Here is a 27,201-nt window from a genome sequence, read left to right on the forward strand (position 1 = left end):
GTTTCTTCAAAACTTTCACACATGGCACACAAAATGTCCAAGTTAAGTGTATACACAGACAGAAACATTTATTATGAATGGAACTTGTGCTTGTATACAGACAGAATATAAAAACGTCATAACCGTAACCATACGTCAGGACGCCAGCTTCTTTCCCATTGGCTGTTGCCTGGATACGGTGCCTAACATTAGCAAACGGCGAGGAAGAAGGAGCGAAAGCTAAATTTTTTTTGGAAAGTTTTGTTTACAGAAATGCCGAAATATCATGAGGAGACGAGAAATGTAAGTTGCCTGTTGAAATAAGCGAATTATGACAGTTTTGAAGACGTTTCATAACTTTAAAACGTTCCATATCTTTACAAATATACCGGTGTCTATTGCTACCGGCGTTAGCTAACAGTTAAAGTGACTGCCGTTTAAATGTTAAAGTGTGACGTTACTGACTGATATAAGTGTTGTAATTCATCGTAAAGTTGAACATTTTAGTATCTGGTTTACCGTGCAGGTGAGTGTCCTGCCTACTGGCCGCTGGGTGTGGAGTGATGAATCCCAAACAGTAGAGTTTGTCAGGTGAGGGCAGAGGACATTGATTATCAGCAGTTGCTGCACCTGCTACACTAATGGGAAGTTGTTCAACGATATAACAACATCTGTTCTTGTTTTGTAGTTCTGCTCCAGCAGAGGAGGGTGTTTTGAAGAAAAGAAGACAAACCAATGTCAATTTCAACTGTCTTCAGCACAGATCAGAGTGGTAGGCATGGGTCAACAAACAGTATTAATATGTGTGCATGATTCACCCATCATAATTCAAAATACAGGAGAAATATAGGCCTTTTAATCACATTGGACATAATATTTTGTTCTTCACATAAAAGACTAACCTGCACATGGTCACTGTTGTCTCCTCAGGTTGGCTGAGGTCTGTACATTGAACCATAGAGGGCGCCAGAGTATTAGAAAGAGCCTGAGCCCTGCTCATCTGAACGCATACAGATCCTCGGTGATGCAGAGACTCGGGGATCATGTCTCCATTGATGATGTTAAACGCAAGTGTTAATATGTTGTTGAACTTATAACAAAAGCACATGAAGTCAGCTACTCTCCCTCTGTCTCCTGTAAGAGTAACTGGTAATTGTCAAACAAATAGGAGTTTGCTATGTGTGAAAGAATGCCGCCTTTTTGAGCTAAATGACCTTTGACCCTGTTCTCACAAGGCTCTTTGTGTTGTAGAGGTGGCTGTCAGTTTGCTACAGGAGAATTATCTGCTTCCCATTCCTTTCTGCTTCATGGCTGTATTGAAGTAAGGAATGCATGAAATAACTTACACATACACACCATTTCCTTTGCTTATATATTGTATGAAAAGATCAGTCACCCAGTACTACTACTTCCCTGTCTGAATCCAGGAGTAAAGCGCTAGATGACGTCCTGACTGCCCTTCTTCTTTACTTGTCTTGTTACTTTGAGCAGAAGTCCTTGGAGAATAAACCTAAGCCTTTAATGGTGTAAGTATACAAAGGATGGAAGAATGTTGTCTGTTGTACTGTATATTGCCATCATGAATCTTACAGGCTGGTGGGTACTTCCTTTATTGTGATGTTGTATTTTTGATCTGTGTTTCCCTTCTCTTTATCTGCCTACTATATGTCTGTGGCTTCTATTTCTATCTGTCTCTTCCTCCATCTTTCCACACCCTCACTCTCTTTCCCACCAACCTGCCAGTGTAGAGATCGTCACAGAGCACCAGATGATGGAGGAGACTATGGTCAAATTGAAGATTGCTCAGAAGAAGCTGGCTGTGTGCTACTTCAGCCTGATCATGGACTTGGATATGGCACAGCATCGCCACACGGCATATCGCAAGTGAGTAGTTCAGGTTTAAAGCCTCCTGGGTATAGTTTTGGGTATATAGGAATCTCTATCAGATGTATGCTTTGAGACGATATGATCATCTGAAAGGGGTGAGGCACATAAGCCATCACTCACAATCAGCTGTCATTCTAGCCCAATTAAAGATGTAAGATCAGTGGAGAACCATCTAATATTGACACAAAGAGATAAACGTCTCTTGAGATACTTAACATCTAAAAAAAAAACCTCTCTTATCAGAGTTCTCAGACTGTCTCATATCACGTCTCTCATTTAAATCACTGCATGATCCAATAATTACATAACCTTAGATATCCCATATGTGCACACTGTCTTGCCGGGAATGATTTCAAGCAATACACATCTTTTAAATGGAACAAACTGCAAACAGATCTCAAACTAAAATATTTTGATCATTTTGGAAATGTTAAATCTTTATTATGTGATGTTTTTTATGACTCTTGTAATTGTTTTTATTTATTATATTTGTCTCTTGAGTGTTTATTGATTTTAAATTAGTTTAACTGTGGTTTCTTGTAGACTGGTTGTGAGGTTGTATGTGAGAACTGACTCTACAGTTATTGTCGATCTTTGTTTTCTCTTGAAAAAGAGATCCTGACCTCACTGATACTACCCCGACTGAATAAAGTTACATACTGTTGAAATATAGGTACCTGCTCGAAATATAGCCATGCAACTCATTGGTCCTGAACCAAAATATTAGAAACTGTGCTAAAATGATCACATCATCCACAAATGGAGATCAGCCAATCACAGTTTTCCACAACATAAAAAGCTCTTTTGTATTTTTTCAGGGGCCAGATGTCGCCAAACAGTACAGAATGGCTGCTACATGCGGTAGGTGCAATCAGAGTTACAAAGGTATTAATCGCGCTAAATGCAAATGGAGTGATTCAATGAATATGTACTTTAATGTTATATGAATGTTAGGAATTGGCGTATCCCCATTTATCCCTCTTGTTCCTATCAACTTGAAAAATGAAGGATATGTTTGATAATAGTAAATCAGTTCCCTCGTTTCTAGAAACCTAATCAATTTGACTTGTAACTGACTTAAAATGTATTTTCTTACAAAAGCAGCATAATGAAACATTCAAAACTGTATTTTGTGTGCACACAAAAATGGAGCCTTCAGTTGGTCACGGTGAGGGCCAGTTCACCATCTGTGAATACAGATGGCAGTGAGCAGAACAGAACAACATTGAGTGCTGGTTATGCCTGGTGGCCTAAATGAACTAGTTAGTGGTAGGATGTTGACTTAACACAGGTGCTTTGCTTTGACAGGCTCACTCTGGTATTTAGGCAGGTGGGTGGACAGCGAGAGAAATATCACGCTAACAGCAGTAGCTTATTGCCTGCTCTGTATGTGACCTTTTTTGGACAAAAATAGTCGTTGTGACCTTTTAAAAACACAGAAGAGTAAGTGGCTGCCTGGGTCCCTAGACAGAAAGTAGGGATACTGAATGTTCATTCAATGAAAGAATGAACAAAATGGATGAATGTCAAAAGTTTAAAATGAATTAAATAAAGAATTGATTTTAGAATAAAGAACCCCAGGTGACATTCGTCTCTCTCCTTAATTCCCTCACTCTCTGTTTCCAGTGCTTGTACAGCTTCTTCTGCTATGTGGCCTGGGTGACGTTTGGCAGGAAGGACCTCAGAGACATCCAAGAGGAGGTGGGGCGTCTTTTGTACTCTGACACCTTCAACATAGCGGTGAGGAACAGGACTGATGGGGATTCAGGAATGACCTCCACTGCTGATAATGGTTCAGTGAAGACGAGAGTTGTTGACCCAAAGGAGACAGGATGTAATAGCACATTCAAGCAACGGTACGCTGAAGTGAAGATTGCATGTAGTGCTATCATCGTCACTGTACATGTATTTTGTATTAGTATAATACATTTGGATTGACAACACCTGCACAATGACTTCAAACCAAACATTTATTGAAATAGACAATGTTATGATCCCAACTGGCTCTTAAGTTACACTCATGTTCCTTTCTCTGTGAATTCATGATTATCAACAGTTTTGAAAGAAATTCCTCCCCCACAGGCCAGTTAGAGAGGGTTAGCCACAGTACATAACAGCCCTGTGGAGTTAGTAAAGGTCTGATATTGGTCATATTTGCACCAAATTTTGTGAATATGTGCTTTGCCTCTCATTCACTACCATTGAAAACCAAGCCAATGACAAATTCAAGAATACATTTCTGGCGACAGTGCAATTTGGCCTTGAGCTCCTGCACATTCACGGGTCAGAGTTAATGTTTGTGAACCCATGGTCAAGTGTTCAGCCAGTAGAAATGTTGTTTTCTGTAATCCTGTTACCCAACCATGGACTTCATACAATTTGTGTTGTGCTGATGTGTGAGACATCAAAATGCTGTATAAACACCAAGCATGAGACAGGAAAGGATGATAGATTTCTTAATGACCAATATCTTGTTTTTTTTTTGTTGTTTTTTTAACATTTTGTGTTGAAAGTTTCTCTTTTTTTTGGTCTGAATTCAGAATTTAATCTGTGACCAAACTATTACCATGGGCCGGCTTGCTGGATAGTTTTTTTGCACATAATGAAATTTGTTTGGACAGACTCTAACCCTGACAAAAGCCATAGCTATTAATCTTGATTATCTCTACAAACTAATCCATTTTAAGGAACATTTTATCATGAAGATCATATAGTATCTTATTCAATAGCACTCCCTTCAGACTTTTCTGTCTATTAATGAGTCCAAAAAATTCATTTGTTTTGTCTAACCATCGATTTTCTTTAACCAGTCTCATCTTGATTTGACACATGGTAAATAAATAAATAGCTCCAGCTGTAAACTTGTGTTTGATGGATGTCATGTCAGACATCTAAGTGGAATATGATTGATGTAGACAGTCATAGCTTTGTCCGATAGGAGGGACTGTCTGACAGCCTGTTTTATGTTGCTTGGCTGTGTCTGACACAAGATTGGCAGTTGTGTAAGCTGTCAGAGGCCCAGCGTTCGCTCCTGCTGTCAGGTTGAGACCAAACAATCAAAAGCTGGGCTTGAAGCTTGCTCGCCTCCTGAGGGTGGATGTACACAACGTGATTTGGACTAGCTTCAGCACTGCTTCCAGCTGTCTTGCAGAAATTGAAAAGATTGTGACTGAAAAAAAAATCTATTAGAGTATGTTTGTTTTTTTTATATTTGTACTGAGAAAGAACATGCATCTTAGAAGCTGGCTACCATAGCAGCTCTCCTGATTAATTAGATCTGGTTATTTGTTGAGGTTTCAACCATGAATATTAATAAGTATGTACAGTATGACAAAATGGCATATGTGTGGAATGCTTATACATCTTTTGTCTGTGAGTGGATGAGCTCCTATATAGACACGTTTTTAGTATGATAGTATTTGGTTGAATTCAAGGAGTAAAAGGTAAACATGATGAAAAGTTTGCCTTGTTGTAAGTGAAATGTATGAGGGAACAATCTGTGCACACTCATATATGAAAATTATCTTTCCTCCAATACAGCCTTTTACATTTGCATGTTTCCCCAAGGTATCAATACGTACTGTACAATATGTTCATTTCCGTTTTTTGACCCTGCTCCTTCATCTGACTTTTTACCCAGAGTGTCCCAGAGGCGTCCTGCCCTGAGCAGTATAGTTAATCAGCGTTCCCCACTGATGGTTTCTCTGCTGCCCTCGCCCAAAGAACAGTCACCCCATCTGTTCTCCAGCAGCCGGACAAGGAGGCAGAGCCCGCTGCAGGCCGAGCACTGCGACAGCAAGGCCCTGACAGAGGAGCTCAACCAGCAGCTGGCCAGTGTCAGGTAGAGTAAAACATTATACAATATGTAACATATAGCACTCAGGAGGATGCGATTTATCATACACAAAATAACAGTTACCTCTACATGTAAGATAATGTCAGGAAAATAGTCTGTCCACCAACTCCTAAGAAAAATATCTGTGTCTATATCTTGCTAGATGTGTGATTTTCTTTACCAGCCACTCCTGACAGCTCATTGCCATTTTGTGCTTGTCGCATTGCAAGAACTTTGTTTGTCAAAGCTTGATTGCTGGAAATGGCTGCCCATGGTTTTATTGTACTGTATATGTGGGGAGTTGATGAGAACCAAGAGAATCTACTGCATTTGCAGTTGAAAAACCAAAAGAATAAGCTAAAAGCTGCATAGAGCTGCAGAGTAAGGTGTTGATTCTCAGTGATCCGGCACTACAGTGACCCTACTGTATTACAGAGAGTCATTTGAATCAACTTTATTATAAAAAAAATATATTGTGGAGCTTTAAACCTGCATTCAGATCTTGATGAATATAAAGTATAGTTTTAGCTGTAATAAGCTGCGATTCATTTATTTATTTTTGACTTTTGTGCATTCTCCTGTTCCTCATGTTTAACTTTTTAGAAAGTGTGAAGACATGATGAAAGTGATAACACCATGGTGACACGACTCTATTATCAGTGTCTCCCAATTCCTCTGTCTAGACTGCCCTGTTGAGCTGAATAATCTCAGATTTTATATGTGATAGGAATATTTATCTAACCAGTTGTATGAGATTTTGTATATATCTGTCCTCCAAGATAGCATTGACAAAAATATAGGGGCTGAGGAGAAAAAAAAAATCATTTTACCCCTTTATCTTTCCGTCTATCTATCTTTCTTTCTTTGCTTCTTATTTCTTTCTTAAATCAGCTTTGGGATTCTAGGCAAGCCACTGAAACAGTTCAGCCACAGTACCCTGATACCCTACGGAGAACAGAAGAACAACAGAGATGAGGATGGGGACGATGAACCAGAGAATCATGCGAATAATAACAGTGAGGATCGTCCTGGGATCCATGTTGAAGGTAGCAAGTCATCCTTCATGAGAACTAAGTCGACAGACATTGTCAGATATGGTAGCACCACCTACACAAAGCATTGAGTATGCATTTCCACTGGCGTAACATAGATATTGAATGTTCATAGACATACAAATGTATTCCTCAGCGTAGCCCAGAGGGTCAAAAAGAAAGAAGAAAGATTCAGGTAGCAGCCGAGCTTTCACTCTGGTTTTGATTCTTATGTGTGCCTCATTTTCAAAAGCTCTCCCCCAGACTGTCATCACACACACCATATTTGCGTGGATTTGAATTTAAATCAGCCTCTTATTTGCCAGCTGGTGGTGCTGTTGAATAAAATATAATGAAATCCATAACAACTTTGAAGGTCTCCACTTTCTATAGAGTCTGAAAGATATTCAATTCAAGGAAGTCCAGCTCATTGCATGCATAATTCACATTGTATAATATGTATTCTGGAAATCAAATTATACAGTCTTCAAACAGAGTTTTGTTTGTCATGAGTCTTTCTGTGTCCTTGTGCTGCCTCACACCGGGGCTGACAATAAAGTGAACCGGTGCCACAAACACACACACACACACACACACACACACACACACACTCCTACACACCACTCTTTAGCCAGGCTGGGTAGCAGAAGGGGCTTTGCCTTCGTCCTAATTGGCTACGTAATCTGGGACACCAGGAGTGGAGTTAAGCCCTCTGAGGAGAAGGACAAGGCTTGGGAAGCTTTTGCATTAGGATGGGGGATGGGCTAGAAGATACGCTTTAAATTAGTTTGAAACATTTTAAGTGGTCTTGATTTAAATGAAAACTCTTCCACACCCAGAACAACTAAGTCAAGCGCTCCCTTGCTCTGTCCAGATCTGGCTGGCATCACTTTGTTTTTCTGCCGTTGATGATGATGTCGATGAAATTGATGAGGACAAGGAAAATTGTACAGGTTTAAATGGGACCTGTTACTCTTTCTCCTCCTCTGCTGTCCTGTCTTCATCCTCTGATGGCCACGTTCATTTCCCCTCTCTGTCTCCTCCCTTGTTCTCCTTGTGTTCTCCCTCCAGTGCACTGTGGCTAGTACCAGGCAAGCAGTTAGATACTTCTACAGTTGGTTGCAATCTTAACTACAGCCTTAAAGAGATAGCTCAGCATTTTGGTAAATACCCTTCTTTACTTTGTTGCTGATGGATTAGATGAGAAGATCGACATCACTCACATGTCTGTACGGTAAATATGAAGCTATAGCCAGCAACTGGTTAGCTTAGCTTAGCATAAAGACTTGAAACAGGGGGAAACGGTTAGCTTGGCTCTGTCCAAAGGTAGCAAAGCCTACCAGTACCTCCAAAGCTCACTAATTAAAACAGTATATATAGCTTGTTCAAACTGTACAAAAAACTGAAGTTGTGGTTATGTGGGGGACTATTTCTTGGTGTTGCAAACTACTCGGGTCTTGCGGCAAGGAAGCAAATAAGCAAACATCCCAAAATGTCAAATTACTCCTTCAACTCTGCAGAGTTACCTTTTGGATACCTTTGTATGTTTGAAAGTCTGTGAATCTACAATTGCTGAACTTGAAGTAGAATTTTCTTCTTTTATCTGTGATGTAAAGAGTTACCTGCTCGAAGAAAAATACACAGCACTCTTCACCCCATCAGCAAATGCAGCAGTATTCTTTTACCTGATGTTACCATCTGATTTTGTCCCTGAAATTCAAAAGCTGGGTTTCAAAACACTAGGAGGAAAGTAACAAAATCATTGAGTGTCAATAGCTATTGATTGCGTCCCCTTTTTGCTGTGATAATCACAATTAAATGAAGGACAAGTGCCAGTGTTAGATTAAATTTTATTAACAGGTAAATACCTGTGATATCTCCACATAAAAGCTACATAATGCTGATTCACTGCACACATCCAAATATGCTTGTTAATCAGTCATCAGAAATTGTCATCTTCAAAATACCCTCATCCAACAGTGGCACTAAGACTCACATCTCTTTCCATCTGAGTGTTAATGGTTAATTGGTTAAAGTACAATATATCACGATCGGGAAACTCTTAACAAGGATGTGATGTCATGTAGTTAAACTCTGCACTTTAGTTAAGCCTAAAGTTAACATTTAATACAGATATTACAACATATACCTGTGCCAAGGGAAGTAAATTATATTCACATTTCAGTCAACTTATTATAGATACATGTTAATTTTATGAGATAACTGTGTGACACCACCAATGCACAATGTACCTCCACAGTCCTTGGCACTGACTGAAGCATTTTCTGTATTTGAGGGGAGTCACCTTTGAATGCAGAACTGCCTTTTAACGTGCCAAGATGGTGCCCAAAGAATCTAGTTTGGCAGTGCTTGTGATCAGGAGAGTTGTAGGCTCGACTGTGCACAAAGGGCAGACCATTATCGGGTAGGATTAGTGGTTTTCAAAAGGTTCTGGGAAAATGCTGTTTTCCACTATTGTGACATTTGACTGCAGTTGTGCTGGAAAGCCTGTGGACCATTTAAAGGCTGCTATGTGGAAAAAAATCACAAGTTTATAAATTGAACCACCATAAAATCTCAAAAAGGACATGAGTTGCACATATTTTCAAAGTATTTAAAGCGCACAGCAATTTCATTCCCATCTAATGGTCTTCTCAAGACTTCTATACTTAAAAAAGCTACACTTGAGAACAGTTTTGTACCTGTAATGTTAGTTTTGTAAACGTATACCTGTAAACTCTATGTTGAACGTTTGTATATTCAGTTCTGTACTTCCAGGCTTCATGTTTTACATTTGAACATTTCATTTCCTGTCTGTAAACTTTGCATTGTAAATTAGTTAACTTAAATAAACTGTGTGGCAAAAGAATGAGTTCAAGCTTCTTACGGAAAACTGAGCATTTGCAATGATTTGTTTCTCTGGGGCTGCTGTGATCAATAACAGTGAGTCACGGCTGTAATGGCTTTACAGAACCAGGTAAAATAGCCTATAAATCTGTAGAAATCTTAAAACGGGGATCAAAGGTGGACAGCTGGTGGCTGCAAGCTTGCAAACATGAAACTGAATGCACAAACTTGCAAAACAGAGCTTACAGGCAGGAAACTAAATTCCCAGACAAAATGACCTAAATGTAAAACTTTCCTCACAGAGTTTGCAGATACAAACTTTGAATAATCTAATATCCCATTGATTGATTATGGGGGGAGTTTTTAATATATACCAGCAGGGGGAGACTTTGCCCATAAATAGTTCAACTCAATGAGACTTGGGAGGTGGGGTGGGGGGACCAAAACTGATGTACAGTATCTCCTTTCAGTGTTTAACTCCATCTCTATTGTGTGGTATTATCTCCAATAGGGTGACGTGTGCTGTATTGATTTTATTACATGCTGAAATACAGCAGCAATGAACGACTAATCAAGATGTGTCCATAATCTCACTGCTGTATATTAAACACTAGGCTTGATTGTAATGTGCGGTGACTGAATGAAATTATACAATCCTCATTAGAGTGGCAATTAATGATCGTTATCTAGATGTGGAGATAAATGGCTCAATTGGCTGCGAGGCTTTTTTCCTCGTGCACCTCCTCGTGGTGGTTTTGAGGTTGGGGGAGTGCGAGGAGGGGGGAGGCAATGATCAATTTTGATCATTGTAAGGATTTACAGCGTGTTAATAGACAATATAATTGGTTTGTTATGATTGTTGTGTTGTTGTTGGTTTCCTTTTTTACTTTGTCGCCAAGTTCTCTCCCGGTCTCGCGGTGACATGGCCGAAAAGAGCGCACGCACTCACCGGAGCGTCAGTCGTGCTTTACACTTTTTTTTTTTTTTTTTTTTTTTTGTCCTCCTCGTTATTTCCAGTGAGCGCTGAGGGAGAGGAGAGCGAGCTAGGTGTCTCGTGCGGATTTCACTGACAAGGCGCGCGGAGGACTTTGCAATTAATCCTCGCTTTATTTGTATATATTTTGTCAGATTTCCAAAAGAAAGAAAGAAAAGAAAAGAAGTGCCTGGAGAAGAGGGGGGGAGGAATAACCAAAACGCAACACGTATCCGGTGGGATCCCACTCCTGAGAGAGAGAGAAGCGGCAGGAGTTGGAGCGAAGGGTGCAAGGAAAGCGAGAGGGAGAAAGAAGAAGAAGAAGAAGAAGAAGGAGAAGAAGGGGGGAAGCTTTGACATTTCGCTCGTAACAACGCGTTTGAATTAATAAAGCGGAATAATGAGGAACGTTTGGATAATTTTGACCCTCGGGCTGTCCGTCTTCCTCTCCGGGGAAAGGGTAAGTTTTTTTGGAAGGCAACTTAAAACGGGGGGATTTAGCTGTGGGGGAGAAATGCAACTTGGGTCCACGGAACACTCGCTGCTGCTTTTTTTTTTTTTTTGCACTGTTTGTTTCAGAAAACGCTCGAAACATTTGCGGGTTTCCATGTGTGTCATTCACCGTTTTGTGCAAAAACGCAGCTATTAAAATGACTGAATAAAAACAGTGCGGATGGGTTTAATTTGCAGTTTAAACGATGGCGAGAAGTGTTTGTCCATTGAATCTCTGTGTCTGACAACCAAGCAGACAGGCCTATTTGCTGCCACTTTGCACAAGACTTAAGCTATAACACTTTTCTTTACATCATATCAGACAACAAAATACAGGTGGCAACCTCAAGAAAGATCAGTGTGTTTGTCTCACTACTTGCCTATAGGTGTTCAATTTCAGTTTTTTAAACAGTATCTTAAAGGGACATGTATGTCTAAAGTTTATTCGAACTGCTTTAATTTAGTGTTTAAATATCTCCATCGAATGAATAAAGCCATAACCAAAAAAATACACTTTTCAGAGTGGTAATTTAAAGAATATGTCACATAAAGTGGAAATATTATAGACTATATGACATAGGGAATGAAGGATGATCACCAAACTGACTATTGAGGATCACAGAGTGCCTCTATAGGAGTATGTAGCTCTACTACAGTGATTTCTCCTTAAGATGTTGACTCTTCTGACAGCTGTGCAGGTTCATGCTCACGGGAATAGATGCATCATCAAGTAAATGCCATCATTTTTGGAGCAATCCAACTTACTAGACAGATAAATCTGTTTTTTTTCGGTGGCGGTGGTAAATGTCACAACCATTGAACGGTTGTGACATTTAAATTAGGGCACATATGATCAATATTCTAACTTCTCATTTTTTTCCCCCTTTCTCATAAAAAAGCCTGATATTCAATCTTTACTTCACTTTCCATCCTTGTTGTTTCCTTCATCCAATTTCGGTTTGATGTCAGTGTCTTGCCTCCTAACTGAGTGTGCATCACCCTGCAAATTGGCCCGGTTGTTGGGATGACAGATTTTGGCACTTTCATGTGCAGCCCCTGTCATTATTGTCCCCTCCTGTTGTTTCTCTCTGGGTTGTGACTTGTCGCTTGGCGCAGTGCCTCCTCCTCTGTTAGAGCCGCTTGTCCAATTAGCTGATTCAGACACTGTTGTTTTAATGACTCATTGTTTTGCATGAGGTCACCCCCAGAGTACAATTTTTACATGATTTTCTATCATCTCTTTTCACACTAGGCTATGCCGCTGTACGCAACAATTCAGTTCATTTAACTTTATTTTTATCTGTTTACTCGAATTATGAATATGCGGTTGCTTATGCTCATTGCTCAAATTATGAGGTTGCAATACTACACCGCCACAAATTACAGCCTGAAAAGTGTGTTCAGCCGACACTTTTCTGACTCAGTATCCACAATAATTAAAAGTTCTCAAAAGTAGCTTGTATTGCAGTACTATATTGGATCACAGGACTCTGTACGGGGTCATAATATCCCATGATCTTTAAAGAATCCACTAATCCATTATTAGAATATGTCAGGATTGACATGTGTAACTGTGTAACATTACTTTACACAGAGAAATAATGCACACAAACACACGTCCAGTACACACACACACACACTTTAACCAGATCGATATCCGCCTCCCCCTCTCTCTGTGTCCCCCGAAGGCCTCGTTGGAACTTGACACGTGACATTGATTCTCAATACTGGCACTGGTGTTGACAGGTGGTTGATAACCTGCTTTAGGCACATCTGTCTGTGTTTTAATTACCCCATCACATCACAGGGATACAGTAACACTCAGCTGCTTTTGAAAGCTTACAGATAGAACTCAATTCATTTCACAGCTTCTGGCTTCGGAAACTAATTATTTTATCACTGAGCCAGAGAATTGATTTCTTTTAGTTTTCCACAATCCTATAAGATCATATAAAGTGCTTGTGCTTCACTGTAGATACAATTTATACACCTTTTGCTTTTTTTGGGTATCTTGCCTACTTACCAGCTTACTAAGCTAGTAAAGCTTTTTACAGTAACGCAACATGTGAGGTCTCTGCACATGTTGAAGCTTCCAGCTGAAAGAAAATACTGTTTTGCAGAATGCAAAGCAAAGTGAAGCTGTGCTGCTGTGTTGTTATTATATCTGTCATTAGATGAGGTCAACATAGTTAATGTGGAACTTTAATGGTCTGCTCTACAGCTCCTCTCTCTCTCTCTCTCAGGCTGGTTTTCCGCTTCTTTACTCCCAAGAACTTTTGTGAACGAGGAGGAAGAGTTCGGCTGGGCTAAGCTAGGCAATACGCTCAGCCCGCCCCGCTATGTTTCAATGTACGCCACTCACCAGATGTTGTGGTCTGTAATTTGTGTCATGTTTTGGTGGGAAGCGTGGGTGTTGTTCACCTCCCTTTACATCTGTGATTTACAGAGGGGTTCTGAGTGCTGTCTCGCACTCTGATGCTGGACTCAAAGGAATCACTTCAGAGGAACGCTGGATTTTGGTATGAGCTTTCAAGGAAGGTTGAGGAAAACGGGAATGTGGTGGAAGAAGAAGAAGGGGGGGGGGGGGGGGGGGTGTGAGGGAGAAAGGGAAATGGAAGAGCAAGCAAAAGGAGATAGAGACCCAAAATTACATGGACTGTCAGTGTTGTTACAAGTTCAAGGGACTTAAGAGTCAGCAAAAGGAAGATTTCACATATCTGCTTTTTTCCTCCTGGGTATTGGTTATGGGCTGACCCCTTTCATGAGGATGATACAGGGCAAAAGCTATCTTAGTCTTTTCTCAAAAGGGCAAATGAGGTCGGATCACTATGATAAACTGCCTTCAAACAGTCAGAAAGAAAAGTCACGCTAAGCTCAGGAAAATCCCTTATGTTATTTCAAGGGTGAAAAGGCCAAGATGCCAAATACAAGACTTCAACTTGAAGCCTTTGATGACTTTTCAAGGGAGGGTAAAAAGGTGCAGTCTCTGTATTGTGATGGACGTATTATCTAGGTCTCACGGCGGTATTCAAGTTTCATTTTCTGGCTCAAATGCTAGTTTTTTTTTTTATCTGCTGATTTGGTGGTAATGAAACGAACAGCGCCGAGGCACACGCTGACCTTCCTCTCAACTTGACCGTCTAGTGCATTTTCCTGGACAATTCTCACCTATCACAAAACACATCTGCATACATATCTTTCACACTTTGATGCACCAAGAACAAATAACGCACACTACGGTTTTCTTTTTTCTGTGTCGACTGATATGAAGGAAATTAATCCTAAAAGCGTGTTATTTTCCACTGCTCTTAATGTATTTTTTAAATCCTGCTGACACCCTCTCTAAGGCTACTGAACTGAATACAACGCTTCACTCATTTTGTGGCGCAGCACAAGGCTTTCAGAGCCTGAATGAGGACATGTACGTTGGACATTTTCCCTCTGTTCGTGATAGAAGCAATATCCTTCATCTTAAGCGCTTCATTTCCAATGTACTCCATGATGAATAAGTAAAACGCCTGTCTGTGGTGGGTGGACGAAAAATTTACCTCCATCCAAAATATGTCTATCCATCACTCTTTTGATCAAGAGGAGGAAATATAAAGGGAGAAGAGAAGCAGAGAAGGAATAATATGCAAGGATAAAAATGACCAAATAAAGGATGTAATAAAAGTTACCATATTAGAGGGTAATGATGGAGGAGAGGAATGAAAGGATGCCACATAGAAGCAGAGGCCAGATGCTGTGCTGTGCGACTGCAGCTTCTCCTGCTGTATATTTAATGATGCTCTTTTATTTTGCATTAACCTAGAATTCCTCAAACTGAAGACACAACCAGCTCCCACTGCATGCATCTGCTTGTGTTTTGTCTGACTAAAAAAGCCACTGCTTTCTTTCTTTCTTTTTTTTTTTCTTTTTTTCTAATAAATCTGCCACTGACACACATGGGAACACTGAGTTTCTTACTCTGCAGAGCAACCTACCTCCTCGCTAGTGTCCGACCCTTTAGGGGGTACATTCATTCGGTCCCTGTCTGCCAAGCATTATGCAATCGCTAATGGACTCTACAGAAGGCAGGAGGTAGGTAGGGGCTGCTGGACCGCTGAAAGCACAACAGAAAGCACCACCCCCCTCTTCTTCTTTTTTTTTTTTTCCCTGAATCCATCTGTGTCCACGCATGAACTCCTGTTTTGTCACCATGCAGGCACGCACACAAAAGCAGATAAACACACATATACGCGCACATGGTCTCTTGCCTCCCTCGTGTTGTTTTTTCTCTCTTCATCGCTCCCCTTTCCACATCTCTCTGCCAGCATGTTCAAGATGCTGCCTGTCATTACCACAGTGTCTCGGATTAGGCTGAGAACAGTGGCATTATATTGCCTCTCAGGCAGCAGGAAGGAATGAAGGGAAAGTATTTTTTTTTTCTTACACACAAGATGCACCCCCCCTTTTTTTTTTTCTTCTTTCCCCTTCTTTTAAGATGTATGCTTGCAATGAATTTGCTAACATCTGCAGGACGTATGTGTGTCTGAAAGGAGCTGCTTTCCTCTCCCTCTCCTCTTCCTCTCCCGCCTCCCCTCCTCTCTCTCTCTCTCTCTCCTGTTGACAGGTTGGAAGAGGCCCTTTCTTTGGCAGTGACTTGTGCATACTAGTAAAGACTCACAAATAGTCAAACTGTGTTGACTGTGCATGTGTTGGTGTGCGTTTACCGGTGCGTCTCTGCCTTTTGTATGTCCCTGTGGGCATGTTTTTGTGCATATTTATGACCACATGTTTAAAATACACTGTCATCCCAGCCAACAAGACATAGGGAAAAGACATTAGGGAGATGTGGTAGCAGCAAAACCTGCTACAACAGCACTGGTTCATGTTGGGCCACAGCCACGTTTAGCTAAGAGAATATCAGAGGCTCCATTGGTGGACAACAAAACTCCCTCCATGTGCATGTGGCAATTAGGATGAAAATATTTACACACAGTAGACCTGGAACATTATTCTTTCTCTTTTTTCCTCTGTCCCCACCCTCTTTCTTCCCCTCTTTCTTCTTTATTTCTTCTATTTAATTAGCTTAGCAAATGGAAACTTCCTTGGCAGGACTGTGGTGGAGGGGTTTGTGGTTGTGACAAAGAGAAATGGGGAAAACCCTGTGTCAGGATGTCTGTTTTCTTCCTTTCTTTCTTTTTTTTTTTTTTTAACTGCCTGCTGCCTGTTTCCAGTTTGGGAGGAAGGGAGGAAGAGAAGGAGAGGAGGGGAGGGAAAAAAGCAGTGGGGGGACGAGTGTGAACCCTGTCTCCCTTTTGGTGTTCAGGTTTTCCCAAGCCAGGACCTGTCTGGGGATTTGCTGTGGGAGGTGTGAAAAGTGCCTAACTTAGCAGGGGGTGACATGACAGAGACAGACCCATGTGGTAAACTGAGTGCCACTAATGCTTTCTGGCATTACTACTGGTCTGCTTTGGTAACAGTTTGTAAGAGTACTTTACTTTTCACTTTCCAACCACTGTGAGAGATATTTTGCATTTTCTCAATTTTCTTATCTAATTAGAAAAAGAAGATCCAATTCTTTTGAACTAATGTAGCATGCTATTATCAAGCTATCATCATTATTATGTATTTTGGCCATTGTCAGACTACCAGGGTATGAAATTAACACCCACCAAGCACCAAATCCAGGTAGATTTTCTGTTTGGCAAGTAAATTTTGGAAGGCTGTCCGCCACACTGGCGGGTAAATGTACCAAAATAGTCATGGAATAAAATATTTGGCATGATGACTCGGATTGGCTGGTAAAAATATGCTTGGCTGGTGGATTTTTTCATCTACTAGTCTCCTTGGCAGGTGAGTCACAAAGTTAATTTAGGACACTGCAGACAACACTCCAGCCAAAATGATTGTACTGAGAGAGCTGAAAATTGATATAATTTTGAACTCATGCTTTTTATTTTAAAATGAACAAAAAATACATAAGAACAAGTTGTAATAGTAACAGAAAACAACAGTGTTGACTTACATAGATCACTTTTACTCAAAAATGCCAAACACTGGTGGGCAATATGGACAATTTAGTGCAACTTTATAGGATTTCTTTTCTTTGTTTGTCACCTTAAGTAGGGCTACAACTAGTGGTTATTTGAATTTTCCCAATTAGTCAATTCATTGTTTGGTCCATAAAATATCAGAAAATACTCAAGAATGTCACAATTTCCCAGAAACCCAGGGTAAAGTTTTGAAATAGTTTGTTTTGTCTGGCTAACAGTCCAAAACCAGAAAATTTAACTATCACATAAGACAAAGAAAAGCAGAAAATAATCACACCTGAGAAGCTGGAATCATGGGGAATGTTTGAAAAATTACTTGGTGACAATTAAAGTTGGTAATCAACTTATTTTTTTCTGCTCTAATGTGAAGTTATGTGAAAACTTACACAATGCATTTGATTTAAAGTGTCTTTGCAGTCATGAAAAGCAACATTTGTGACTAGGAAGGCTGATGTCATGAGGCAATATCTACTATATTCTAGAAATGTTATGATATTTATAAGACTTCTACACTTACCCCATTGTTCTATACTAAAATTACTGTAGTTCTCTTTTACTTCAAAACCTAGCGATATCAAAAAACGGAACTGAAATTGGTTTTTCCTTTATTGTGAGAAGGGTAATACTAGTAATAAGCCCACTAATTTATTGACTATCATAACTTATTACAATGCTTTAGTGTTCAGAGATGTCAAGGCATGTAAAAATGGAATAGCTGCAATTTACTGTAAGGCCGAAACTGCTCCACCTATTACTTCACATGAGGTAAACATGTTTTATTTAAAGATGTATTAAACGTGATTAGTGCAGATTGCGGTCAGTTCAGGTTTTGTTGGTCGGCTTGTTAAAGGATGAAGTGAAATCAAACGCCGCTTGTGGAACCACCTTGGTTGACTTTGTTCTGCTGAATACACAATGATCGGAGGGCCAAATGCGTTCCATCTGTACACTATCCAAAAAAAAAAAAAAAAAAAAATGGCGGATATTTGAAGCCATGACGTCAGCTAGGTTTTTCCATCTAACTCCCATGATTGCTGTGGAAAACAGCATGGCACATTTAACACATCTGTGCTCACTCATATTTACGAGCTCGTTTTATCGTCTCTAAAAGGCGCCAAATTGATATCTGCACTGGTGTTCCTCCAAGCAGAAAAATTTACTCCTAATGTCTGGTGTTTCCATTATTTTCCCTATCTTGCATCAAAACAGCACTGTGTAAATCAGGCTTTCTATGTGGGGTGTATCACCAGCCACAAATTACACTCCATGCAGTCACTTAATTTAGAGCTGTTTTCATGAGAAAACTCTTAGATGCCAGAGTATTTGGGGAAACTGATGAGCTGGAGAGGGGAATTCATTAGTGAACTCCCCACATAGCACATAGCACTTTGTATCTTCTAAATGCATGCTGATGTGTAAACTCGTCTCATTTAGTAAAAGGCAGGGAATTTAAAGGCTCCAATTGAGTGATCATGAATATTCATCACTGAGATGTTTGTCATCATTGTAATTGATCACATGAGTTGAGATGGATTTCCATTGGTGCCTCCATGTGGGTAGTCTCAGTAGACTCCTGAATGCCTCCAGCTTTTAATAATTTCCTTATGAGCGCATAACCTGTAATTTAGTAATAATCCAGGCTTTTTCCATGCTTATAAAAATGTGCCTCTGTCTCCAACACTCCATATTCCTGGCAAAAACAAACATTTTTCAGTTGTATTTTCATATCCTAGTTTTTCATCCTAATTTCAAAGGCAATGGTCACTGCTGACTTTGCTGAGGTTTGTTTCATTTCCTTATTTTGATTTGGAGGAACCATGATGTCAAGACCCCGGATTCGTATCCAGATGTTCCTGTGTACTGTTGTGGCAGACAGCCGATGTTTGAAAGTCCAAACTGTGACCACATCATCAAATCAATCCAGACAGTGACTCACACACACTGTGAGACTGAATGAGCTAACAGTGGTGAAAGAGGGGTAAATATATAAAGGGACATAGCTGGGCACGAAATCAAAAGAAAAATACTTGGAGCAGAGTTTCATTTGCTACTGCAAATCAAACTAGGGCCCGTTTCACATCAAGTTAAAGACTAATTTATAGTCTGTAATCTGAAAGAACAGGTGTGATTTTTATGTACATGAGTCTTTTTTTTTTTTTTTTTTCAAAAATGATTCGCAGTGGAAAAAAGTCCAACCTGTGAACATAACTCCTCCTGTGCACAGCGAATTGAGCCAGAAACATTATAGCCTTAATAAAATTATATTCCTACATTCTTTCCTGCTACCTTAGTTTTATTATCTTTTTCTTCAGATATACATATAGTGGAGATTTTTTTTTTTTTACTAGTCCTTTAACCTTCTCTTCTGCAAAAGATGTATATCAGCAGAAAGGCTTTTATACTGTACCACACCTTGTGCTCACAGTCAAATATTATTAGCAGCTCAAAATAATAGATAAAATACATAAAACGATTAATCAAGAAAACAATCATCAGATTATTTGATAATGTAGATAATGGTTAGTTGCAGCCCTAATGTAAATTTATATAGTTTTGAAAATATATAGCTGTCACTCAAGAAAAACACAATTAAAATACAACACTGTGTGCAACATACTGTGGAAAATTATGGTTTTTCTGTCTTGTAAGAAAAGACTTGGTTTCACATGGCCTATGTAGGGCCCTATGAAATCCATTTTCATTTTTTCTGGATCATTTTTTCCCCAAATATTGTGTTTTCCCTTTTTTAATTTTTCTGAATTCTGTGTTTTACGATTTCAGCACATTTTGTCATCAGAAAGAGTGTCTAATAATAATAATTATTATATGGTGGAAGAATAAAATATAAACAATTCATAAGAACGTATTTAAAATTTAATCATACATTGAATGAAATGAGTATATATCAATGAATTTGTAATGATGCAACACAACATTACTCTATTTTTTATCAAAGAAAGTTCTTAAATACACAGTACACTCAGATGTTAGCATGAAGAAGTGAAACAGACATGTAAGCGCTATGGCCTGAAGTAATCCTTCACATTTTTGAGTGATCGCACTGTGCGCCATAAAAAAATAATAATCACAGAATAACATTGGTAAAACGAGGCTTATAGTGAAGGGATTTGAACAGCAGTTTGCTCATCCTCCCAAAGTCAGAGTGAAGCCACTAACCAGCTGTAGGGATGAGTATCGTTAGGATTTTATCTTTATCTTATCCAAACCCTTATCAGTCCTGTTCATACTATTACTGGTTCTTTTTCATTAATAAAGAATCAGGTTTTTTTTTTTTTTAATCATCTAAGAAAAAGAATAAATTCAGAACAGGAATCGAATTGATTTATACCTTAAATATAACTAAATATTGTTTCTAGAGCAACAAAAGTAAAGTTTACAACAGCAAAGTCACTATAAAACTCAATAATATCTCACTGGAAACAAATCTCAATCAAATCATTAATATTCCTGACATCAAAATACTGAGTTAAGTTTAGAAAGAATGAAGAAGTATCAGTCGTCCTCACTCTGCTGCTGGTTGAGAGAGGAGGGGCTGCTGTCTCAGCCTGTAGGTACGTTTACAAAAAATTTGCCACATTTTAAGATTCGTGGCAAACTAAGCTAAAGTGTTACTGCTACATACAGACACCTTTCATTGTAGCTTGTTCATATAAATTTGCTATGGACAAAGCAGTTGAAAATATCACTTTTCTACATGTTTATTCTTTGTTGAACAGGTGTTTTGATAAATTACTCTAATTGGCTTTTTACTCATAAAGGTTTTATTGCACTTTCAGTAACAAGCGTGGTTGTCTTCAACTCGAGTGAGTAAAATGTCATCCTTCACTTCACTTGGTTCACTGTCTCCGTTTGCCGCTCTGTGTGTGGAGGAGCTGAGCCATGCCTTCGGTCAAACTCCAACACAGAAAGCAGAGAACAGAAGCAGCATGATCATAAATGACACCAAAACGCAGTAGAGCAGTTTTTTTCTGTTCACTCGGCTTAGGCGCTGTGAAAAAACACTTAGGCGCTGCGTGTTAGTCTTATAATGGTAGAGAAAACCCAGATTTTTATAACTTGCATCCACAATTTGGCAGATTCCACAATATTCCACATTTTACAGTCAATTCCATTTTTATTATGAAGTTCCATAATTTTGTCCGTGTTTTCTGCAACGCGGAAATCATCGGGCCCTGCTTATGTAACTCTGTGATCACAATTGGCAAATATAGGATGATAGTTAATTTTAAAAGTAGTGTAATTTGACAAAATAATCTTAATTTAACACCCACTTACTAGATCTCACTGACAACTGAGTAACATCCTTCTAAACCCAAACTGCTATTGGCGATTGTAAGGTGTGGTCGAAAAGGCTATAAAGTTAAGATAATTTGGTCAAGAATTCATGTTCATGTTCAACAGTCATAAAATTGGCAAACTTAATGTTAGTTACTGTCAAAATATGTTAACATTATATCTAATACAAGCCACCGTAAGCTACTGGTCATACCAGACCAAAATAAGAGTGTGTTGAACTAAGCAACAGTACGTTTTATTGCTACTGAATTCAACTTTTCATTTGTAAGAGGAAGAATATCTCACTTTAAGGCTGCATTTTAATTAATGTTGTAGGTATTAGGATCATGATTGTCAATCTTCATTATTCTATTCTGTTTTTTATGTTTTCTTACAAGGAAAATAATTGGTATTTAAGTATTGAAGTCATGTCTCAATGGGCTAAAACATGTATAAACTCTATTATAACCTTGAAGAATATAAATACTTGCACAGTTGGCATCTTTGTCAGTATCTTGACTCTACAGCTCCTGTGGATATTCTACATTATATGAAACTTTGATACTGCAGAAAGTCAACATGACATACACAATTAACTGTGCAGCCACAGGTCAAATTTCAAGCCTTATCATACCACACACTGTCTCTCTGCCATGGTTGTTAACTTGATCAGAGGCACTAATGTGGTGATTTTACCAGGCGAGTTAATCTTTACTAATGCACTCTGTTAACGGCCATCTGTGTTCTCAGCTCTGACTGTAAACCCTTTCAGCAGAGCACTACATTGCATTCAGCGTCCCAGCAGTCAGTCCTCCATTACAGCGAGGGATTGGGTTTATTATTCAGCCCAGAGAGGCTTTAGACCAGAGAAACCGTGTCAGATGGAATCCATTTTGATTTTAAATGCAAATACCGCTGACACGCTCATTGCCAGCGCTCTGTGACCACACGGCCCTCTCGATGGGCGGAAAATTTCAGAGCGAGGTCTCTAAACAAACAGAGGCTGCCAGTCAGAAGGTCTCATGTCCACAGTCAGGTACATGGTTGACCCTTTGACCCCCAGAGGTTTGAAATTGAATATGCTTTAAAATCTTAAACACATTATAGTTTCAAATTAAAAACTAAAACTTAAGGACTTTTGAGGACTTTTACGCCGTCCTCATTGACATTCTGTCTCTCTCATTTTTCCCCCTCTTCTTACTTCCATCCCCCTCAAAAAATAAGCCCCTTTTTTGATGGTGACATCAGCCAAGGTCACTGCTTCACTTATAATCCGTATCATCTCCATGCTATGGTTAAACCGGTTTTCATGGTATATTGGAGGCAGGCAGGCAGGCAGGCAGGGTGCAAAGCTTGATTACTTTGATAATAATAATAATAATTTCTTTAATCAAGCGATTGGGTGGCTGAGCAGAAAGGCTGCATGACCACTACCCTGCAGACTCAGCCGGATATCCTGTTTGTCCAGGCAGGCAGGCAGGCAGGCAGGCAGCAGACTCTGGAGCCTCTTGGCTTTCCAACACAGTCTGTGTAGGGGTTTCTCAGATTCATCAAAATTGATTAAATACTGAACAAGAAGAGAACGTTCTGAATGAATCTTCAGGAGCCTTAAGCTCTGCTTCATATCCTGCTGATTGTCAAAGCAGCCTAATAGCTCCATGCCTTAATGACCAACTTAAGTGCTGTTCAATTAACTCTTTTTTTTTTTAACAAACTGCCTTTATTTGAAAGTTGAAAGTGCAGAAAGACAGGAAATAGAGGTAGAGAGAGGGGTATGACATGCTACAAAGATCCGCAGCCGTAATCGAACCGTGTCACAGTTACATAGACTGCAGCTCAGCCAGTAAGTTTCCATGGCGCCCCAATTAACTCTCTGACATGACAACAGTATTTTAGCAAACACAGGTGCAACTTTTCTTCATTTTTCTTAGTGTCAACATTAAATTAACATCACATGGAATGAATTATGTGAATATAGAATATGTTGGGTGATATTTGGCATCTTGGCTCTGACCTAGTCACTCCCCACAAGGAAGCACCAAATTCACCAAAGCAAGGACTTGGGAGCCTTGAGATAGAGGTGGGTTTGCTCATATATGACAACATAAGACTGCGACACTATGAATGTTTCTGTTTGCATCAGAGATTATCAGCTATATTGAGGTTTCTGTCACAATGTTTGACCCATCGAACTCTACTGATTTTACACATTAAAATCGGTTTGTCATGGAGAGAACTACCCAGCCTGTGAAAACGGTTGTATAATGTCTTTGGTTCTGGAGGGAGAATATCTCAGTTTGGTCTTCGAGACGTCAACTATTTAATGGGAAGCCTAAGCTACAAACTGGAGCCGTGAGGTTTGGAAAAAAACAAAATGCAGGCCCTCCCTGCTTCTAACAAAAAGAAGCGTTGTGTACTCAAGTGTAGCATCCATTGTTTTCGGAGCTTGATCCCTGCTAGTTACTAAAACACAGTATATCGCGGCCTCTGCTGCAGTGATTTGACCTTTTTTTTTTTTATTATTCTGTCTCTTCGGAGTCCTCCAACATTTTGGATGTTGAATAACAACTTGCTGAAACTCTCTTAGCTGATGGTCTGAATGAAATGAGAACAATAGACGACTCGCTTTCTCTTTTTTTTGTACTGACAACTATAGTGACTTCTGCTTTTGAGACTCCTTTTTTTTTTTAGAGTGACAACCTGTTTTCACAGTGTGCGGCTAATGAACTCCACTGACCTCACAGCTGTGTATGGCAGATAGACTTGCCTACATATTCACTGAGTCAGCATACAGCTCTGAAGAGTCTATTGAAGATGCCTTTTTTTGAAGACGACTGCTTGCTGTTGCATCCTCTGCTTTTATTTAGGGTGGGAGGACTAGTTATGTGCGACTTAGTGACCACAAGCGACTTTATGACACATTTTGTTAGACCTGCAGTGCAAAAGCCGCTAGAGACATCTGTTGCCTGGTGGGTTTTGATACTGGCTCCTCTTTAGTGTGGGCTGTTCCACCACAACTTCTGCCCCCAAGCTTTCACAGCATATCTTTGTCTGTTTTTTGCTCTTCAAAGTTTCTACATGCACATACTGTACCATCAATTAGAGCTTATTGCTTCATCTCTTTTATAGTTTTCAAAGGGTCTTGTAAGAGCTGCACAAATGCTGTCTCTTAACTGATCTTTTGATTTTTTTTTTTTTCCCTTACAACCACTCATGCTGTTTCTCTTGAGACGCCGGCATCCTCAGCCCATCAGTAAGGAGGTGGTAAGACCCGGAGAACAGGGTGGAGCGCCAGTCGGCCAGCATGTTGTGTTGTTTCAGGACCTTTCAGGAGAGCCAGTCTGCAGTCTTCATAAACCACACATTCTTGCAGAATTACAGCACAGGGAAAGAATTGGAAAAGGCGAGCTAGGGAGCAGAGGTTTGGCAGACACATTAAAAGCCATTTTTAGCTGCAGGAGTTTTGTTAGTGATCTCTGTCCTGAATCCAAAGGAGGGAGCACAAAAAAAAAACACTCTCCTCTGTGAAAGACTGGGCTCTTGCTAATTGTGTGTTCTTTCAGTTGAAAGTGTGTTTTCTGTCTTGATAAATTGGCACCCTTTCAAAGTCCCAGCTTACTCTTCCACTAAGTCATTAAAGATTGAAAATACAGCCTTGCTGTGGTAGAAGCACTGGGCCTATTTTGGTTGCCAGAATTCAATTATTTACATGGGATGGAACATGAATAAGAATTTTACCTCATCATTTCCAAATACGAGCCAGAGGCTACAACACTTCAGTCATAAAAAATTATCCCCAAGAAGCCGAGACAAGATGGTTTTGTTGCAACATTAGGGATGCACACCTCATCCTACAAAGTGCAGTATTTTTTTTTTTTTGAAGGAAGTGTGATCTTATTTTAACTAGAATTTAAAAAGCAGACAATCCACAAAAGAGTTATTTTTTTTTCCATTTGGGGGCTAATCAAAGCTGAGTCGAAAGATGTAATGCACCCTAGAGGATATCATTCAGAATGATGTGAGTTGTTTACTCACATTTGTGAGCTTATGTACTTGTGGGCTCTCTGTTGTTTTGTTGATAAGAGACGAACGGATCTAGCATCAAGCAGCTGGCTTGCATATGTAAAATATGGAAGCGTTTTTTTTTTTTTCCTTGTTGTTGCGGAGCAGGTCATTTCAACAAGCACAGGAAATGAGCGGACAGCTTCGGTGTTCTGTCAAACATCACTCGTACACAGAGACGCACAGATTGTACATTACGATGGTTTCCTCTTTGTGTGATTGGTCTATATTCTCCAAACAAAATCTAATCTGTTATTTCACATCACACAAATAGCAGGTTTATGATCAAAAGGAAATGCTAGAGTTCTGGAAAGTTGAACTTCTTGATATATTTTCACAACCTCAATCATTATAATCTTAAACTAGACATCATAAGTTGACTGCTTGCAGGCCACCCGTGTTAATTTTATTTCATGTAACTCTACTTTTTTTAGTCTATTTGATGAACTCGCAAGTCATGCCTGCGTCTGCTGTAGCTCAAAAGCAGTTTAAACCGGTATTGACACCATTAAATGAACAGACCTCGAGCTGCGATGAGTGTACCGGTATTTGCATGCCAAGTTCGACTACGCTATTAGGAACATGAGGTCTGGAGCGCTTTCTAGCAAACAGCAGGCTAATCTTCATCATCTGCCAGCTGAACCTAAGGTGACTTCAGCACTGTTAATCCACACAGGTAACTGTGTGCCAGTGGAAATGTGGTCTGCGGATGAGTGTTGCCTCTCAGTGACTGCAGGACATTAGTTTGTACATTTACAGTTGGTACATCAGTGTGTTTTTGTTGGGTGGTACAGTGGTTAGCACTGTTGCCTCACAGCAAGAGGGTTCTGGGTTCGAACCCACTGGCCACGTGTAGCCTTTCTGTGTGGAGTTTGCATGTTCTCCCTGCGCCTGCATGGGTTCTCTCCAGGTACTCTGGCTTCCTCCCACAGACCAAAAACATGCAGGTTAGGTTAATTGGTGACTCTAAATTGCCTGTAGATGTGAATGTGAGTGTGAATGGTTGTCTGTCTCTATATTATATATTAGCCCTGTGATTGACTGGCAACCTGTCCAGGGTGTACCCCGCCTCTCGCCCAATGTCAGCTGAGATTGGCTCCATCTCTGGATGGGTGGACATCAGTGTGATAGCGTTTCAGTTTTCTTATGACACGGAGTGATTTGAAGGAACAATACGATCGGTTATGAAGCATCAATGACTATGTTGTTTAAAATAATCCTGCCGGGTTTTGCTTAGGTTCAACATGTTTATGGGTGTACATTATCGGGGCAATAATCAACACCAGTATTTGGTTGATAAGTTCTATGTTGGTGGGCCTTACTTAAAAATTACTGCATTTCTGGACCACGCCTATATTCTGATAAAACTGCCAAAAAAACATGACTTTAAAGGATTTCCTCTGTCAGTGTTTGGAAATGCTTTAGTTTGAAGTTTTGATATTGATGCAGACTAGAGATTTAAAAAAAAACAAAAAAAACCTGTGTGGTTGTGGACCCTACACTGAGTCTGGCATGCAGTTAGCTCATGCACGCATAATTATACAGTCTCATTAATGTGCAATTACATGAGTCATGCTTAGCCCACGTTGGATCTATTCGCTGTTCAGACTGGAGCCCACTGAGACACTTTTTCTTTTTTTTTTTTTTTTTGCCATGATTTCCATCTTGCCCGTCTCTCTGGTGAGAGATGTCCTGCTTACAAGATGGGAACTGTTCTCTTCTCTTCAAAATACCTCTCTTACAAATGTTTTAGTGCTCATT

General features: G+C 39.7%; 2 protein-coding genes across 2 annotated transcripts in view; both read left to right on the forward strand.

The window, feature by feature from the left end:
• The first annotated feature begins 159 nt into the window (after positions 1 to 159).
• Positions 160 to 7,228, forward strand: LOC137198669 (protein phosphatase 1 regulatory subunit 36). The gene is made up of 11 exons (XM_067612548.1): positions 160 to 282; positions 506 to 570; positions 668 to 751; positions 910 to 1,046; positions 1,231 to 1,300; positions 1,407 to 1,505; positions 1,723 to 1,863; positions 2,685 to 2,727; positions 3,493 to 3,722; positions 5,507 to 5,707; positions 6,593 to 7,228. The coding sequence occupies exons 1-11, from the start codon at positions 253 to 255 to the stop codon at positions 6,822 to 6,824; spliced, it is 1,332 nt and encodes a 443-aa protein (XP_067468649.1). The 5' UTR covers positions 160 to 252; the 3' UTR covers positions 6,825 to 7,228.
• A 3,353-nt stretch (positions 7,229 to 10,581) lies between these two features.
• The window catches only part of sdc2 (syndecan 2), a 50,132-nt gene continuing 33,512 nt past the window's right edge, over positions 10,582 to 27,201 (forward strand). The window contains exon 1 of the mRNA XM_067612549.1: positions 10,582 to 11,012. Within this exon, the coding sequence (XP_067468650.1) occupies positions 10,953 to 11,012 (60 nt within the window). The 5' untranslated portion in view covers positions 10,582 to 10,952. The remainder of the gene's footprint in view (positions 11,013 to 27,201) is intronic.

The sequence above is a fragment of the Thunnus thynnus genome, chromosome 15 (genome assembly GCF_963924715.1).
Source record: "Thunnus thynnus chromosome 15, fThuThy2.1, whole genome shotgun sequence".
NCBI lineage: Eukaryota > Metazoa > Chordata > Actinopteri > Scombriformes > Scombridae > Thunnus > Thunnus thynnus.